The sequence below is a fragment of the Rosa chinensis genome, chromosome 5, assembly GCF_002994745.2.
Source record: "Rosa chinensis cultivar Old Blush chromosome 5, RchiOBHm-V2, whole genome shotgun sequence".
NCBI lineage: Eukaryota > Viridiplantae > Streptophyta > Magnoliopsida > Rosales > Rosaceae > Rosa > Rosa chinensis.
In genome coordinates, this window is record NC_037092.1 from 69,652,846 (window position 1) to 69,671,925 (window position 19,080).

The 19,080-nt window shown below is 37.2% G+C and overlaps 2 protein-coding genes and 1 long non-coding RNA gene across 4 annotated transcripts; 2 read left to right on the plus strand and 1 right to left on the minus strand.

The window, feature by feature from the left end:
- The first annotated feature begins 273 nt into the window (after nt 1–273).
- On the plus strand, nt 274–665 carry LOC121049340. Its single transcript, XR_005799643.1, has 3 exons — nt 274–295; nt 388–433; nt 538–665. It is a non-coding gene; the product is annotated as an uncharacterized LOC121049340 (long non-coding RNA).
- Nucleotides 666–12,569: 11,904 nt separating this feature from the next.
- Nucleotides 12,570–13,560, plus strand: LOC112165946 (CLAVATA3/ESR (CLE)-related protein 46). Its single transcript, XM_024302659.2, has 3 exons — nt 12,570–12,714; nt 13,031–13,104; nt 13,224–13,560. Exons 1-3 carry the CDS (start codon nt 12,594–12,596, stop codon nt 13,302–13,304), a joined length of 276 nt encoding a protein of 91 aa, XP_024158427.1. The 5' UTR covers nt 12,570–12,593; the 3' UTR covers nt 13,305–13,560.
- A 372-nt stretch (nt 13,561–13,932) lies between these two features.
- On the minus strand, nt 13,933–18,702 carry LOC112165944 (inner membrane protein PPF-1, chloroplastic). Of its 2 annotated transcripts, none has more exons than XM_024302658.2 (11): nt 18,251–18,700; nt 18,049–18,159; nt 17,892–17,966; nt 17,741–17,801; nt 17,376–17,449; nt 17,159–17,263; nt 16,344–16,451; nt 16,053–16,156; nt 15,418–15,567; nt 15,201–15,324; nt 13,933–14,234 (listed from the first exon to the last, which is right to left on the minus strand). In XM_024302658.2, exons 1-11 carry the CDS (start codon nt 18,593–18,595, stop codon nt 14,127–14,129), a joined length of 1,365 nt encoding a protein of 454 aa, XP_024158426.1. In that variant the 5' UTR covers nt 18,596–18,700; the 3' UTR covers nt 13,933–14,126. The 2 variants fall into 2 exon arrangements, with proteins under 2 accessions (XP_024158426.1, XP_040362462.1); XM_040506528.1 differs by lacking the exon at nt 13,933–14,234 and adding an exon at nt 14,634–14,915 and having other exon boundaries at nt 18,251–18,702.
- Nucleotides 18,703–19,080: the final 378 nt, after the last annotated feature.

Genomic DNA, 19,080 nt, shown 5'->3' on the forward strand with positions numbered 1-19,080 from the left:
GTATATTTGTTCCGTACTTCAATTTCAATTTTTTTTTCTTCTTCTTTTGGATTTTTCTAATTTTAATCTTATTAGCGAGTTATGCACACAACTGGGGATATATGGTGCAGCTGCTACAACATTTAAATATGCTTTTGATTACAAACCATCCGACATCTACTGGTACCCTTCACAACCAGAGGCTTATTATTAATTTGTTAATTTGACTTTTTCATGTTAAACTACATAGCAGAGATCAATGGAAACTTTGATTAATTGGATTGAACTGAGAGCCAAGCATTTGATGAACTATTAGGTAGTAATCTTGTGCTAATATTTGTTATTCAATCTAATGTTTATCATGCTTAATAGTTTGTTTTCATTTGATTCTGTAATAATAAATTGCAGGTGGAATTGAAACTCTAGCAATCACAAAAGTCTTTGGGGAATTTAGGTGAGTTATTTTACTTTCAGTATCACTAGTGTCCATAATCTGAAATGTTTCTTTGAGTATCACTGTTGACTATTGCTTGTATTAAACATAAACACAAATTTCAGGTCTGGGAAAACACAGCTTGCACACACACTCTGCGTAACCACACAGGTTTGTCTCTCTCCTTGTTTGCATACTGGAAATCACACCATCATTGTGCAAAATTATGTTGTGGTCTTTCACTAAAAGTCTGGCATTTGAGTAGTGAATGTTCAGTTTACATTGACTGTGATTTTCAGTCTTCTTACATATTATTCAGTTTGATTAACGGAGAATTATACACCATTAAGAAGCATGTTACTGAAAAAGTGATAATTGTGGGTTATAGACTGCTGCAGTGCCATGCCAAGTAAAGTTGAATGCCAATACTGCTTTTACAACTGTGCATCCCATATCTGGTCTTTCTCAAATAATAAACTAGCAGATACCTAAGATTTCCATACTTGAACATGCTCTTAGTTACATTTGATATGCACAATCTTTTTGTCAAATTAAATTAACTTGGCTCTTTGATGCAGCAAATACATCTAGTCGATGGAGACAATTGCTGTAGTTCAATCAGCAACAAAAACTACTGCTGTATCCTCTTGCACTCCGTGTTTTTGTTTGCTAGTTTGGAAGAATGTGATAGCTATCATTATTTTCTTTGAAATTGAGAACTCCCCTTGTTTTCTTACTAGAGTTTTATACAAGTTAGATTTGTTAAGTTTGGGTATTGATTTTGGTGGTCCAGTTTTCACTTTATTACTCATTAGCTTTGTTGCATGTGCTGGTACCATAGTTTTTCTTTTGGTTGATTGCACTCCAGGTTTCTTTTCTTTTTTGAAGATTGGACTTTGATTTTTTCTTGTTGGTTTTACTTTGGCTTATTTAGAATCTGTTAAAGATTTTGAAGTGTTAACTAATTGGTTAAGTTTGGTGTCTGATGACATGAGTTGTGGAGTTATTTGACATTGCCACAAAGAAAGTCTCTTAGTTCCTAATATGCGTTGTGACATTGCCAAGCTTCTTGAGATTGGCCAGGAAGCTACAGCTCGGATTCGGGTAATTTCTCTTTTTTCATTGGGGTTACTTTACTTGCACAATATCGAGAACAAGTTCTTAGTTTTTGGTTAGTAATTATTTGGTATATGTATTTTAGGTAGAGCATGTTATTAGAGAAGAGAATATGATGGCAGCTTAGGAGATCATCGGGCTATTTGCTGAGCTTATTTCTATTCGCATATTGAGGTTTGCTATTCTTCTGCTGATTACTTCTTCTAAATATATTGCAAAGAAACTGGGGCCTTGTGTGCAATGAAGGAAGTCTCCTTCCTGATGATCCTAGATCTGCAAAAAGTATAAAGCAATTAGAGCAGGTCCTTCCGGGTTTTATTGAAGCCAAAGGCAGCTGAAAGCTAAGAGCCATCGAGAATATGAATGATCTTGATTCATGTATAACTAGCTAGGAATGCTCTTGTCTGGTACATTATCTAATTACTTGAATGTATAGATGTTTGAATAATAGTACTTGAATTATATGGATTATAGTACTGTTTATATCATAATATATCGAGCATTATTTCTGTGAATATTCTTGTTGTTGTCTAAGTTTCAGTCATGCAACACAATACAAAACAATGTGTTGTATGACTGCAAAATAGTTCAAAATTAAGGCCTCTCCTACAACAGTTACTAGATGTTATCCAATTTGATTACAATATTCACACCACAGTTAACCAAATATAGTTTGTTGTGTGAACTAAAAACCAACATCAGAAAACAATAAAATTACGTTGTGTGAGATTCATAACACACAACAGAAATATAACTATCCCTGTTGTCTGAATGATTCAACAGACAACAAATACATAATTATAGCTGTTGTGTCTTATACATCTCAGACAACAAGAAAGATTTATAACTGTTGTGTGTTATGAACCTCAGACAACAGCTAATTTCTTCTTTTGATGTCTGAATGGCCATGTCAATGCCGATGCATCTCCGCGCATGCCATGTCAGGCACATGCCTGCGCAGAATTCGTACAACAGAATAATTATCTGTTGAGGAAATGGATATTGCACAACAGTGGAATCACCGTTGTGTGATTTTTCAATCACACAACACTCGTTTAGACCACAGCGAGGCTGGTCATCACACATTTCCAAATATCTGTCGTCTGATTAACTTATTGTAGTAGTGTTTCATTATTACTACACAATTGCAATTGTATGAATGTAAGGAATAGATTATATTTTTTCTTGTTTTCAATGATTATGGATCTTGCTCTGAACAATGAAGGAGATGAGGCTATTTTTAACGATCATGCTCTTTCAAAAGTGATACCTTTCTTTCTACTTTGTGATTCAAATAAATGACATTAAACATTTAAGGATATAATTGAACTGAGACCTTCCCATTTCTCTTAAATCTGAAAATTATAATTTACATCTTGATCTCCTTGCTTGCTTTTGATCTTGTGCTGTAATTGGAGAACAAAGGTAATGATATGTAAGGATATGTTCTGAACGTAAGTGTTCTGGTAATGATATGGCAAACTGTTAACCAATAGCAAAAGAGAAAACGTTGGATGTGTTTAAAGAATTTAATAAGAGAGATGTAATGGCAGGTCGAAGGAAAAAGTGAAGGGGGGAAATTTAGAGGGAAGCCATAGATTTTGGAGGGAATTGTGAAGAGTTAAGAGGAAAAAGGCGGGTGAAACGTAAGGGACGAAAATAACCCTTAAAAAATAGCATGTGAGGCGTCATGTGACCTTTTTATCGGAAAAATTCACCGGCGAAGTAAAGTGAATAAGTGATAGTTGGAGTTAAAGTTGATTGACTAAAGTGAACTTTTATAAACATGAGTGACCAAAGTGTAGATCAAGCAAAAATTGAGTGACTAAAACTGTATTTTTTCCTTAGTTTAATTATCAAACAAATTGTAAAATAGGAAATTATAATTTTAAATAGATAAATTAGTTTCATTAATGAACTAAAATCTACTAGGAGTCACTTTCTCGCTTTTCAGATTTAGAAGCTCTTTGCGTTTTTTCTATTTTAAGAGTGTGGTTGGAGCAACTTTTGTAAACTACATAAAAGCTCAAAGAGGGAGTCTATTGTGGATGCTCTAACTATTTTCACAAGGCTCATCCAATCACCAATGGAGGCTAGGTTTATATATGTTTTACTTAAATGTATGTGCAAACTTTGATGTCCGATTTTATTAATAAGCTAATATGCGTTGAATTAATTCCTCAACATTTTATATACTTCTTATGTTTAAGTATTGTAGTAGCATCTTGAAAATTATCGTAGACTATACACTTACAATTCTGATCGAGTAACACCTTCAATGGTTGGTTACGTAGGATAGCTAACAACTTCAACTACATATGACATGAAAGTTTATATACATTATCAATAAAAATGACGTCCAATTTCCAAAATGAAATAAAAGTGTTTCTATTTTTGGGATCCTTCACTAATAGATTCTTATTTCAGGTGAAATGGATAGAACCCGACCTGAAAACGTTTAAATATTCACCTATATTTATCGAAATATCAATTTCGATAAATATGGGTGAATATTTGATGATGTTGAAAATATATTGGCAATACAAAAAACTCTCAGTAAGATATGTCAGCACCTTTAAAGAGGAATATATCGAAAGACACAAATATTTCAATCTTCAGGTGCGTGAGAGAGAGAGAGAGAGAGAGAGAGAGAGAGAGAGAGTAATAATCTAAAATTGCTTGTATTTCAAAACTTGATATTTGCCAAGGAGTCACTAGTGTTGAACTACAACAAATGTGGCTTGTGGCTTACTACAACACATATCTTGTCCAAACTTTACCACCTATTAGGTGTTGAGTTTTAACTCAAAAGGCCTCAGTACAATCGGAAACTTGGTTAATACGCACATTGTAAACCTAAGTTAACGCATCTTTTCAAAAGCTCCCCCATAATTTGTTCACTAAAGCCAACACATCTTTTCGAATGCTCAGTCATTTGTTTCAAGCTCAATTATTCAGGTCCATGACATGATTAGAGAGAAACCCTCTCTGATACCAAGTTAAATGGCGACAAATGTGGTTCATGACTTATTAACGCACTGATATTGTCCCAACTTAACCACTATTAGGTGTTGAGTTTTATCTCAAAAGACCTCAATACAATTGAGAATAAGTCACCCACTTATAATTCAATTATAGTTTATTTTATCGCTTTCCTAATGTATGATCTTCACTCTCCAACAACTAGAATAATTATTGTTATTTTGAGGTATTCGACACAAAATCATATAAATATGGTGGATTGTCATCAAGAACGCAACCTCATGTTTAATTTTCAATCTTTATATCTTGACATCCTGTTGTATTCTCATTAAAAAATAAGTTAGTTGTGTATGGGTATGGTTGTTTGGGTATTACCGAGTGATCAACATAATGCAAAAAACAATTTCAAACTACTTCTTAAGTTTATTTGATGTTGTAAACTCGGGTTGCCCAAGGGGCTTCAGCATCTAATGAATTAGTTTTTGTATAAAACAAAAAGGAGAATATTACAAATGGTCACTCAACTTTTACCTGTTTGACACTTTGGTCATTCAACTTTAGCTCTGTTATTCACTTTAGTCACTTTGTTATTTTTCCGTTATTATTATTTTATTTTATTTTGCCACAATATCAAGAACATGCATTTTCGTTCAACCAGCCTTTGAGAACTAAGAAGTTTGAATTGGATTGATTGGGAGAAGTGACTAAAGCAAGATTTTAACGATATTACCCTATAAAAAATACATATTTACAAAAATATTGCCTATTTAATTGAGATTTTAACAGAAAATTTAGCAAAATTACTAAAGTAATTAACAGAGTAATAGTTTGGTGACCAAAATGATATATTTGATAATTGAGTGACCAAAGTGTCGAATGAGTCATACTTTCTTAGTTTATCCTACAAACATTTGAATTATTGAAAGGGTATATTACCCAAGTGCAAAATGACTAAGAAGCCTACTCATTTTCTAAAATTCAAATTTGCAAGGAAAACTAAATACATCACCAATTAATTAAAGGGTCTTTGACCCAAAGCACCAAAATAGACCAAAATCATCCCACTTACCCCAGCAACACATTTTTATTCACATTAACCCAATTTAACAGCTAAATGACGATTTTGGACTCCAAAAAGTTAAAAACTACATATTGCCACACACACACACACACTCTCTCTCTCTCCCTATCCTCCCTATCTCTCTGCCGGTGACTTCTTCATCTCTTTCTCTCTTTCTCTCTTTCTCTCTCTCTGTGCTTTGACATCCTCTGATGGACTGAACATGGCACACAACTTCCATCCCTACGCGGCCGCCACAGCCTGCTTCCAGCAAATCTTGGTCAATCCATCCCTTCAACCTTCGTATCGGCCCACTTCCTCGACCGACTTTTCTTCTTGTTACTGCCTCGACCTGATTTTCTTCTTCCTCAACCCGCTTTTCCTTTAGACTACACTGTTGCGTCAAACAACCGTGGACGCGCGATGGATCCGGAAGATTGCCGCAGTGATTGGGACTAGTCGTTCTCGGTGGTTGAGGTCAACGGAGACTTCAAAGCGTCATTGTTTTGGAAGTCGCTGGAATTTGATCTTAATTTCCCATAGTTGGATGAGGAGTTGAGATCTCCGGTCGTCGATGATGCCAGAGATTAGGGACCGTTTGCAACCGGCAAAGAATAGAAGAGACGTGGGTGCCCAAAGCATTTTTTGGGTGCCCAGATAATTTTTTTTTCTTCAAATATTGCAGGTTTGATTATACAACAAAAAAAAATTCTTTTTTGAGAAGAACAAAAAAGTAACTAAGTGTACAACACAAACAGAGTAATAAAACCACTATTTTCTTGCTTTTATCGGGGGCAATAATTTTTTTTGTTGATTTATTGCCCCCTAATAAAGGGTTTCGAATTGATGCAATTTCCTTATCTTCTTTCTCAATCAAAGTTTTATTTGTCTAATTTTAGGGAGATTAGTTCTCCTTCCCCTCAATAAACATTTATTGCCCCCCAATAATTGGGGTGGCAATAAACCTCACCGGCGACGTATGAAATCTCCAACAACCTCTTTGGGGACCTTCGGTAAGGTTTCATAAACTTTTATTGTCGCCCAATAAATGTTTATTGGAGGAAATAATTGTTTATTAGGGGGGCAATAAACCTCTCCGGTGATCTATGAGATATCTGACGATCTCTTTAGGGACCTCCGGTGAGGTTTTCAGAGAAGTCCGGCGATCGGTGACCCGAATCCGGGAAGTCTCAAATAGCTTCTCTCTCTTCCACTAAAAAAAAAAACTTAATTGGGTATTAGGGAACAACTTATTAGTCATTATGGGTAAGTGGGAAAAAAATATGTGAGTGGTGTAAGGGGGAAAAAGTCCCTAGAATTAGAGTAAACGGTGAAAACCGCTTAATTAAATGTAAAGACTACTTGATCTCCAAAATATCCCTGTGATTAAAATGGCAAACCCTACTCTCTCTCTCTCTCTCTCTAATGGCACTCCTCTTTGCGCTTACACTAGCGTTGCAACCTTGTAGTGGCGTCGATCACAACGGCTCCGGGCTTGTTGACATATCAGGACGCGTTCGTCTAGTCGTACCAATCATTCGATCCTCATCATCAGATGCTTCTCAACTTCAATTCCAGCAGCCTCGATCTGCTACTGTTGTTGGTATTGGACATGGTGGAGCATCTGGTCTATCTTGGGCTTGTGGCCTCCATCAGTTTACCTGATCGCAGTTGAACATCGGCGGTATCATGTTGATCTCGCCCGGGCTTTGCAAGGTTGTGGTGCAGAACTGGATTATATTAGGGATTAATGTATTTGCTGCAATTCGGAAGATAATTACTATGGTTGGGCGGGCTCTTAATAGCGGTAGTTATGGTGGCTACGGAATAGTTATGATGGCTACCTGTGATGAAGATGACACAAAGATGATCTATGGTGGCAGTGGTGTTGAATCTGGTGCAGCGGTAAAGATGATTGAGATGCAAGCAGGTCCTAGCCGGCATCCTGGTATAAAGCATGGGTGACTCCTTTTGGGGTGCCCATAGCAAATTGGAATGCTTTTTTAGGCTCCTGGCTTACCACTTTCACAGGCCAACGATCACTCAGGCAGTGATGGTTGGGTCTGGATTTCCTATGCAAATGGTGTCTTCAGATTGCGCACCATGAGGGGATTTGCGGCGGCGGTCGGCGGAGAATGCTACAGGGTCAAGCTGGAAGATGGTTCTTTGGCCTCGATTTCTTTCTTGGCAAACTTGATCCCGGCTAAAAAGTGTAATGGCACGCCGTTGACGAACCTAGCAATGCCGACAAGGCCTCAAAATGGGCTGGTGCTCATCAATCAAGAAGCTGGGATTTGGGTTTGGAATTGGGCGTGGCCTGGGATTGGTTCTAAACTTGGTTTGTGTAATCCTCCTAGCCCTAGCTCTAAGGGCAAGGAGATAATGTAGTTTCTTTAAGGTGCTACGCCTATATGATATATCTTAGAATCTTCATAATTATAGGCTTGCTTTGAATAAGGAAGTGTTAAGTTCGAATATAGTTGGTCTATCCCTATATACCACTGTGATCTTCACCATAAATCTTTTATATGTCCATAGCATAGTAGCGGGAGGGTATGTAATGACCTTCTTGACATGAGTTTTTATCAATGAAATTATCATTTACTCAAAAAATTTGCATCTTCTCCACCCAAATTTAAATTTATTCCTTTTTTTTTTTTGTCTTTTTGTTGCCTCCTCATCGCTAATTTGTTAATCAATTCACAAAACCATTAATATTAACTTCATCAAAATCTGTACAATATCATTTGCAAACAGAAAATTTTATTCCCACATCCCTAAATACTTAATGCACAGCTCTTACTTAATACACCACCCATTTAATTTCTTATTCTATCATTTTATTAAATACACCACTCGAACTACCTATGTTATCCTCAAATCTCAAAATTCTATATAAAATCAAGGGAAAAATTCACCAACGGTGTCTGGACACTTAGGGGACTTTCAGAATGATACCTGAACTTACAAAGTTATCAATGTGATACCTGGACTCATTTTTTCGTATCAACATCGTACCTATGACCAATTTCCGTAACGGCTCCGTGACGGAAATTGGCCTTAGGTATCACATTGATACGAAAAAATGAGTCCAGGTATCACATTGATAACTTTGTAAGTTCAGGTATCATTCTGAAAGTCCCTAAGTGTCCAGACACCGTTGGTGAATTTTTCCCAATTTTGCACGTGAGTCACTTAATGAAGACAAAATGACCGATTTACCCTCAAATTCTTTCTTTCTTTTCTTTTCTTTTTTTCTTTATTCTTCTTTCTTTCTTTCTTTCTTCTTCTTCTTCTTTTCTGGTTTCTTCTTCCCCTGATTTGAATCATCAAGATTCAAATCATCTTGCTCGTCTGATTCCCACCGCCGATCGCTGATCAAACACCGCCGCTGCGTCTCAATCCACCTTCATGCACCACAGATGTTTCTGGTTCCCCCAACTTCAAATCCTATAGCAAATTGAAATTGTGGATTGAGGCTTCACCGTTCACTCCGAGTTCATCCCCGCCGCCGCCGCCAATGACTTGACCACCGCCACTCTCGTTCTCTCCTCCGACCCCCTTTTATACACCATTGATCAGAAACTCAGACCCCGCCAGCCCTGCACTCTCAAATCACAGCTCCAATCACACCCCTCCATCCTCTCCTTCTTCCCGACATGCAACACCACCTCCACACCATCCTCACCTGCAACTTCATCGGTTTAGCCAACAACTTGGGCCTCTAGCCCAACTTCGATCAGAGGCAATTTTAGGCAGACAAAGATTAACAACTTCGACCTCAACACCATCCTCACCTGCAGAAAATTCGAGCTGTTCTTATTCACTATCTTCGCCACTCCGCTGCTACCCACCATTGTGCCTCGCCGATTAGTAAACAAAGGACTCGGAGCCTCCACCATCGAGAAATTGAGGCTTACGTTCTGCGTATCCTGCGCGGCCAATCGACGACCTTGCTAGGCTGGTCGTATCCAAGCCGGTCCTTCATGTCGTAGAATTGAATGGCGGTGTGGGCGACGAGCCTGATGCTGCGATCCCTGGGGCCTTTAGTGGTGCAAACCTTGCTGTGGCTGTCCTTCCGGCCGGTGGCCTTTAGAATGTGGCCTTGAGCCTCCACGATTTCGCTAGCGGTGGAGGAAGAAGCAATCCTTATCCCCAAACCCAATCGAGAAGCAGTGGAGGATGACGTTGTTGTGCGGTGGTGGAGGTTGTTGTGGTCAAGTCATTGGCGACGGCGGCGGGGATGAACTCGGAGTGTGCGGTGAAGCCTCAATGCACAATTTCAATTTGCTATAGGATTTGAAGTTGGGGGAACCAGAAACATCTGTGGTGCATGAAGGTGGATTGAGACGCAGCGGCGGTGGGAATCGAACGAGCAAGATGATTTGAATCTTGATGATTCAAATCAGGGGAAGAAGAAACCAGAAAAGAATAAGAAGAAAGAAAGAAAGAAAGAAAGAAAGAAAGAAAGAAGAATAAAGAAAAAAAGAAAAGAAAAGAAAGAAAGAATTTGAGGGTAAATCGGTCATTTTGTCTTCATTAAGTGACTCACGTGCAAAATTGGGAAAAATTCACCAACAGTGTCTGGACACTTAGGGACTTTCAGAATGATACCTGAACTTACAAAGTTATCAATGTGATACCTGGACTCATTTTTTCGTATCAATGTGATACCTACGGCCAATTTCCGTCACGGAGCCGTTACGGAAATTGGTCATAGGTACGATGTTGATACGAAAAAATGAGTCCAGGTATCACATTGATAACTTTGTAAGTTCAGGTATCATTCTGAAAGTCCCTTAAGTGTCCAGACACCGTTGGTGAATTTTTCCCTAAAATCAGTGTGTGTGTGTGTGTGTAAATCAATATCAAAATCATTAAGCTAAACTTTATCATAATCACAAAATTCTATATATTTGAAGCATTAGAATAATTGCTAGTAGTCAAAACTTGTAGAAGAAGATTCCGTATATGGCTTATATAACTCTTAGCCCATACAATACCCCTCTCTATATATAACTCTTAGCATAAATGGATTGAATAAAAGAGGGGCAAAATTGTAACTATGTGGTGGAAAAGAATAGGATAAACACGGCTACTCTCCCGTTTCAGTTGAATAACAGATAAACCCAGAGTGATTGCAGTTATTATCCTCCCAATCAACGCTCCCACGTTCAACCAAGAAAAAAGTGCTTTGCAGTTCTTGACTCTTAAAACGGCTCCTCTCATACGTAGTTTCAAATAGGAAGAAAGACGGAATGACAAATCTAGTTATTAATTAAGCCAATAAAGCTTAAAGTTAAATTTTTAAAATACCTGAAATTGCCCTTCTTTAATTAAACACAAAAAATCTGAAATTTAATATATATGAGGATATAACAGTAATTAACTTAAGACACATTGAAATAAGAAGTGCATTTGATCGTGGGAACAGTACATGCTTCAACAACTGCAATTGCAGTTTATGATTTCAAATTGAAAAGTTAGTTTATCCAAAGAAAATAAAATTTCTCCGAATGAATAAATAAAAATTATTATTTAGAAGATCCAAATATCAATTGACACGGTAAATGAAGCTATTTAGAGTCAATTGACACGCGCGTAAGCGTGTGTTAATTGGCTTGTTGATATAAATTTGATATGTCATATATGGATATTTTTTGAAAGAGAAATGGATTAGATAAGTAAATTTAATAATTAAAATTAAAATATAAAGTGTAATAAGAAAATAGGGTACAAAAAAAAAAAACAACCTACATCACACGTCTCATAACTCGAGCAAAAGATTGCACAAAATTGTTTTTAGGCTCATGGGAATGACGAAATGCATGCGTCAAATGCTTAATTTCTAAGACCAACTTTGAGAACTTTATGCAAAAGCCAAAGCAACTCCTTGACATTATATAATACGGCCCGCTATACGAGTTCGGTGAGCCGACAATCAATGGTAAAGTAGAACCAAACCAATCCTCATTGGCATGTTCATCAATTATTCTAAGTTATTCTCGTTAAGGTCAATATGGCCTTGAGCATCAGAGCACCATCCATCATCATGAAAAGGGTTCTTCTCTCAGGTGCTTCTGCTCTTGCCAAGCTTCTAAGTTGAGTGCAGACAATAAAGTGAAGAGTAAAAAGGACTCCAGCCGAAACACACTAGGGAACCTCAGAACCTCTGAATGCAGAACAGACAAAGAAACACAAAATGCACGCATACTTGTATTTACAGCTACATCCAAGTGTGGTGAAACACCATCATGATCACAACAAGGTACTTCTGATTGCACAAGGGAGAGCATTCGGAACATAAAAAGAGAGAAAAGAAGTTGCACGATTAGTTCCCTTTTCCTCAATCTGGATTTGCGTCTTGTCATGATATTGTTTTAACTTCTACTATGAGCCATGTATTACAAGTCTAAAGATTGTCGTGTATCACTTTGGGTTGTACTAGTAAAGAAAGGGATAATTTGATTTGTGATACATGGCTTGGATTAAGTGAAGCGAGAGCCAGACAAGAATAAAATTAAATTCTCATATTTCATAGTTCATCCATTTTCAACAGAAGAATAAGAAAAGGAAGGGTTTAAGCTTAACTCAAACACAAACAAAGAAGCGGGAAATATAAAAATAAATAAAAAGACACTAGTTGAAAACTAAAGTTTTTCTGGGAATCGAAAGGGACAAAATAAAGAACAATCAAGACATTCCATTATGAAAGCAATTGAGTACTTTAACATGCATTTGGGGGGTCCAAATTCTCAGTTCCAGTTGCCGACAGCATGGTTCAAGCACTCAAACACTAATTATGTATGCAATGATAACTGCAATGAAGTCAACTCATGATATCAATTCTCAGTGTGTAAATGACATAGGATTCCCAAGCACTTTTTAACACACGTCCCACAATTTTTTTAAATTAGGCAATGATTAGACTACGCCATGGTAAAGAGCTTCTGCCTGCCTATAAAAGACCCTGCCACAACAAAATATATCTCAAGTTCTCAACAATTCCTATTCACCTAAAGCATGCATCATCTTCAGCTTAAGATGGGAAGACAGAGCCACATTAATCTTCTTTTGATATGGCTCCTGCTCGCAACTTCTCAATACCACCACTACATTATTAATGCTCAAGCTCTTGAATCAGGTAAATCACTCTGGAGGGTTTCTCTGCTATGCTTAACCACAGGTGCAGTTACGTTCCACCCAAGTTGCAGGGGATGTTCGAACAGATAAGTTTTGACGTTTGAACAGAACCCTCAACTTGCAGTTAACCATGGCAGAGAACTCTTTACTCAGTCTTCAACTTTTTGTAATGGATATGAGAAGTGTCGCAAACATTTTATCAAAACTCAAATCATTACAAAGAACCAAAAAAAAAAAACGTACATAGCTGAGCAGATTGTACCTTTCTTCCTTCTTCAATATTTAATAAAATTTATCTTTCTTGTTGGTGGCCACAGTTCAGTTCAAGCTCAATCCTGCACTGCACAGTTCAAGGCCAGGCTCGGGAACCAGATATGCTTTACCTACTCGGGTGTGTGTGGATCTTAAACAGTACATATATTCAAGTATATTTATCATCACCACTCATATAGTCGATGTAAAACAATCTTACGCTGACTGTTTACATCTTTGTACAATATTGAAATACAGGTAAGTGAAAGGAAGAGGATTCATAAAACTCCATCAGGACCCAACCCAGCAGGCAATCATCGCCCACCATCTAAGCAATGAACAATTATCACTTGTACTTAACATAGTAAGTAGAACTAATTAAGGATCATTACATTGGTTAGAGACCAGAGAATGTCAGCTGTTTTCATGTATGTCGGACAACCTCACCTTTGAGGTACGTGCTAGTACAAAATTGGGATTTAGAAGAGTTAAATTCTAGTTGGGTCTATACCTGAGCAAATGTTTAGTGTAAGATAACATGTATGTCAATCCTGAAATTACAAGACTACATCTATGCAAAAACTCAAGCCATGAAGTGCAAGTTTTGGAGCAAGTTTTTAACTTTCTAAGGCAGTTGAGATACAAATCCAAGAAAAGGGTTCACATGTTAATATGCAAAATGAAACGCATCCAAAAGAAAAGTTGTTATCCTGAAGGCTTGAGTAAGTTGCAGAAGGGTGAAAATGGAAAATAAAACAATTTTAAATCCACTGAATAAAATTTCCAGATATACGAAAACCAGCTGCGCTGATTTCTTAGCCACATTACTTTAGACAACCTAGTACCTAAAACCAAGGTATTATCTTTCACAAAATCTTACAACTTGCATTTCTTCCAAAAATGAGAATGGTATTAAGCAAAACCTTAATATCATTTTACATCAGTTTTCAATTTACTATGGTAGTAATTACCAACTTAGTATTTCATTTGTAGTTCCCTGCAGAATGAAGAGTCTAAACAGGAGAACTAATTAGCATGATTTGTATTATATCTCAAAATGAATGAACCAACATAGAGTTGGAGATATGTTAACGACAATACACTTGGCTGAGATATACAGGACTCACCGTGAACTACAAACTTAATCAGTATACAGTCAATTTACACAGCACGCTTCCTTTTAGATCGCTTGCTTCTCTTTGGCCGAGGAAAGTCTGGAAGATCTTTACTGGCAGTAGAAGCATATGCCTCTTCTATAACGTCCCCACCCTGATAAAACGTCTGAATCAGTTTTCCAAAAGCCAAAAGACATACATACATGACATTCTAAAGTTTCCTAGATAAATCATATTGTGGTTTACTTGCCAACTAACAGAAAACAAACCAAAATCTAATTCTCTTAAGCTACATTCATTGTGTGTACTGGTTACAGGTATATGTCAAGTCTTCAATACTTTAAGCTACAGAGAATGAGTCATTTTCTATCAGTAGAATTAACATTAATAACTGGTACATTAATGCATAATGAATTTGATCAAACTCTATGCTTGCATAGCCATTTACATTACATAAACTGGTTTTCCTTTCTCCTGTTCTTATGATGATAAAAAAATAAAATAAAATAAAAATAAAGCCATTTTCAGATGAAGCGGGGAATCAAAATATGTGGGCTACCATGCATGTAGTACAAAATAAGAGAGTGCTTGACAGACATGTACATTACCATAGATGCGTACCCACAGGAAAGGCATATATGTACTTCTTGACTATGATTATAATTAAAAGTCCACTTGTACAAACTTTGCAGTATTGGCTGGAAGTCTGTGGAACCCATAAACTCTCACCATACTGTCAGAATGACTTATTCTGGGTGTCCTATACTCTTCTTTTACGTCACCAGTTTCCATTCAGAGGAAGCATGGAGCTATTGGGTACTACATCTGTAATTGACTGTTTACATAGCAAGAACAAGGAATGTCTGGAATATTCAATCCATGGGTCTATAAAATTTACTGTTTGGACAATCAACTAGCCAGGTGAGCCCAAACATGCAACTAATATCGTCTTCAACATGATCATAAAAAACATAATGCATATACAAAAGTTCTATCTTCAAACGACCCACACATGATGAGAAGGATTTCTTAGGTTGATGATATTCGTGCATATATAACAAAATAAAATGGAGAACAGACTCATCAAACTAAAAACATACACTAAATTACAAATTTTTACCTTGTCATTGGTCTCATCATCTGAACCGTCTTCAGAATCAGATGCAGAAGCCAGTGTCTGAACCTCATCCGGTAATGCCTTGTTCACCTTTTTCTTTTTCTCGTCTTCTCTTAACTGCTTAAATCTGTTTATCATCAATTTTTGTTTTGTCAGGAACAAAGCTCTGTTTAAAAATAATAATATAAAAATGATAATATACAATGCATTCTGTACTGACCTACTGCCAGGTTGTGCAGGCTGAGAATCTGATCGCTTTGCACGACCTGCTGAAATGATTCCACTTGCATTCTCATTCACAACAGGCTTAGCACCTCCTAATTTGCGTAGCCATACTTGCTGTGCTGTGCTAAGTACATTGTTTGTGAACCTGAAAGCCACATTGTATGATTTACAAACAACAACAACAAACCATTTTGAATAAATATATGTCAAAGTTGCACTAACTTGCAAAGAAAAATACTTCGTTACATGAAAGTGCTTGAACCACACCCACAAAAAAATATAATATAATTTACAATTGAAACATGAAAGTAACTCCAAGGGTAAGTACCAGTAGCAGCAGAAACTAAGTATTGTGAATGCAGACAATGATTCATCATAGGTTCTACCATAAGTATTATGGGCTTTAAAATAGAAACATAAACCATTATTACATCTAAAGCCAATCAGAAATTCCTAAAATCTCTGATTATAAATAAGGACTATAAAGAAAGAAAGAAACAGGGATTTATGTTCCTTAACAGGGAGCCTTTAGGAAACTCGTATCAAAACCAACTGGTATATTGTGAATTAATAGTTTAGTGTACTACATGCACAAAAAAAGAAGACTAACTTTGTCAATTAGAAACCAACCAGTAAATTGATAATCCCGATGGAACGGACAAGGAGAAGTAACCAATCATGAGGGGTAAAAACTTGAATACAAGAAGTGTGTTCTTTTGAGTTGGATCATCCGTCTGCAAAATAAAAGTTATGGTTATGAAAAGAAAAATAACTATCTGATATAATTTAAATAATCTGCTTGCATCTAAAGGACCCATGTTTGAGTCCCTAACTCACTGCAAACAGATATTTGTTTCATAGCAAAAAGGAAAAAGAAGAAAAATGAAAATAGAGAAACCAATATCAAACAAAATTCTTTACCTGTGGAGGCTTCATGATCTCCATTGAAACAAATTGAGAAACAACAAGGAGGACAGGTAAAACTAGGTATGCTGCAGTGTCAGACCAGCCTAATGGTGGATGCCCATCCTGCACGATAAAATGTGCGTCGTAATAACCAGTTATAATGCACATATTTGTGATAGAAACTTAAATATAGTGCCTTAGTATTAATATGAATATATGATACAACTAATCAACTCATGCAGGTGTAACTAAATCGCTATAGAAAGGTGAAGATCCTTCACAGCTCTTGTGCCTTCTCATCCACCTATTTGGCTTATTTACCAACCATAATATTGATCTAAAGATTCACAAGTATGAATTCAAAATAGTACAGCACCTATCAAATGAGAAGACTCATACGACTACTAAGATATCCACTTTTCTGAATAACAATTTGATGAAATTATAAATTAGATCAAACTGAAAAAGTTAGCGAAGTGAAACAATAAAAAGAATAACCATGTTGAAATTAGCACAAATGAACTAAGGTGATCGGGGTTGATACTTTAGTGAAAGAATGTGTAAGTAGTCCACGTTTAATCTAGAAGTTAATTAAGTTCATTAGATCTTAGCAAGTAACTAAATTTCTCCACAATCAAGCTATCTAGGAAGGTAAAACCTAAGAAGAGATGTAAGCCCGAATGTTCTACAAAAAGGCCTATTTAAGTTGTTAAAAAATTAAAGTACCAAGATTGGTGTCTAGCATGAATCTTCTACATTAAAGGCCTATTAAACTTAGCAGCCTACAAATTGCTAGCTTTCAAAGTCATGAAATCATAAAAGTTTCTTACCACAAATGGAAACAGCCAAGAAATCCCTGATCCACTTTGGCGAGCGGCGATTGTAGTTGGACCACCCAAAGAGGGGATCCAAAAGAAACCTTCTGTCAACAATCCCTTTGAGTGGGAAAAAAGAGGAGAAAAAATTGCAAAAATCAGCTGTGTTGAACTTGTTTCTGATGATAGCCATTCTCGCCACTGAAAATTTGATATGAGACCTGTAAGTTACCTCATTTGCCACATTTGAAAGAGCTTGGTATAGACCTATCCAGACTGGTATTGTGGCCAGAGTTGGTAAACAACCTGCATTAAAAAAAAAAAAACAAGTTAGAACATCATAATCTGGCTCAAGGCGACACGCCACGCAAATCAGTTTAAATTCGATAACCAACGAAACATAGTATTGGAAAACATCAAACTCCTTAATTTCACCTATTATTACAGACATAAAAAGTCCTCAAATTCATGTAAGATGTTACTTCTGTCTACCTACAAGTTATGACTGAGGGTGTTCCAGACACAAGCAGTGACAAAGGATCAATGCAAAATGTATACACAAACATGAAAATAATTCTGATCAATGCAAACGATTACCTGCTAATGGATTAACCCCAGCCTGCCGATACAGCCTTGATGTCTCAAGTTGTATTCTTTCCTAATGTCAGCATACCAGAATTAAAAAAGAGTTATGAATAGAATATAAGGGTGAAATATACTCAAATAAGGTTAATCCTCAGTTCCTCACCTGGTTTCCTTTATATCTTTCTTGAATGGCTTTGATTTTTGGTTGCAGGTTTTGCATAGCCAATGTGGATTCCACCTGCATATAAATAATATTACAAGGAAAAAAGCACAATTTGTTGAGCAAAATTAAGCCAAATTGTCACAAACAAACACCGAACCTGTTGCTTTGTGAGAGGCAATGTGACAACTTTAACGATAACTGTGAGCAATATAATTGCGAAACCGTAAGCATATGGCACATGCACAGCTGAAAGTCCATCTTTCAAAATCTATTGCAATTCAAAACAATTATGATTTTTCAGCAACTTCAATTATCATAACAAAATATCTGAAATGACAACTCTGTGAAATTCGAACTACCTTGAGCACGAATTCCATGGCGTCGGAGATGAAACCGAACCATCCGCCGCTCTTTTGAGACGCGTCGACAGCAGCGTCGCCGGCGCCGGAGGCAGTCGGGTCCACGGCGACGGCAGCATCTGCGAGGGTGTAAAGAAGACCTTCGGCTCGGCTGTAAAGCGCGGTGAGATCGACGCCGGAGTCGAAGGGATTGATCGGAGGCACGTCGTGGAGGCTGAACTTGATTCTGGTGGTGACGAGTCCATTTCCACTGCGGTGGTAGGGGAGGGTGTAGGACACGCGGCGAGAGAGGGACGGTAGAGATGTGCCGATGAACGGCGTGGATGAGATTAGAGTCTTCGCCATGAGAGAAGAGTGAGTCGAGTCTCAGACTCCCTCAATGGACTCAGAGGAGAACAAGATGAGGAGGGGATGGCAGTGGACGAAAGGATATTTTATTTTTTATTATCCGTATTTTTACTAGTCGCCGAAGATTTAGGCGCGGCAAATATAATAGTCGTTGTTTGGGCCAATGGGTAGCGGCCACGTCAGTCTATGCGGGGGCGGTTTCATTATTTTGAGATAGTGGATTGCGTGGGTAGGCGGCTCCCGAGTGTTTTAAGTTGACGTGGCAAGTTTTGTGTCGCTAGATTAAAAATTAGTTCGTACTCATTAGCTCATCTGATCCTTATATATCATTGACAGAATCGAATCTATAACCATTATAATGTTAGAATTATAAATCCATGACCTTTACAGGTCACAGCTCATGAATAAACAAACATGTTTGTTTGGTAATTCATGCTTGATACTTTAGCATAGATAGTAGTTGATACTCGATATTTAGGAAT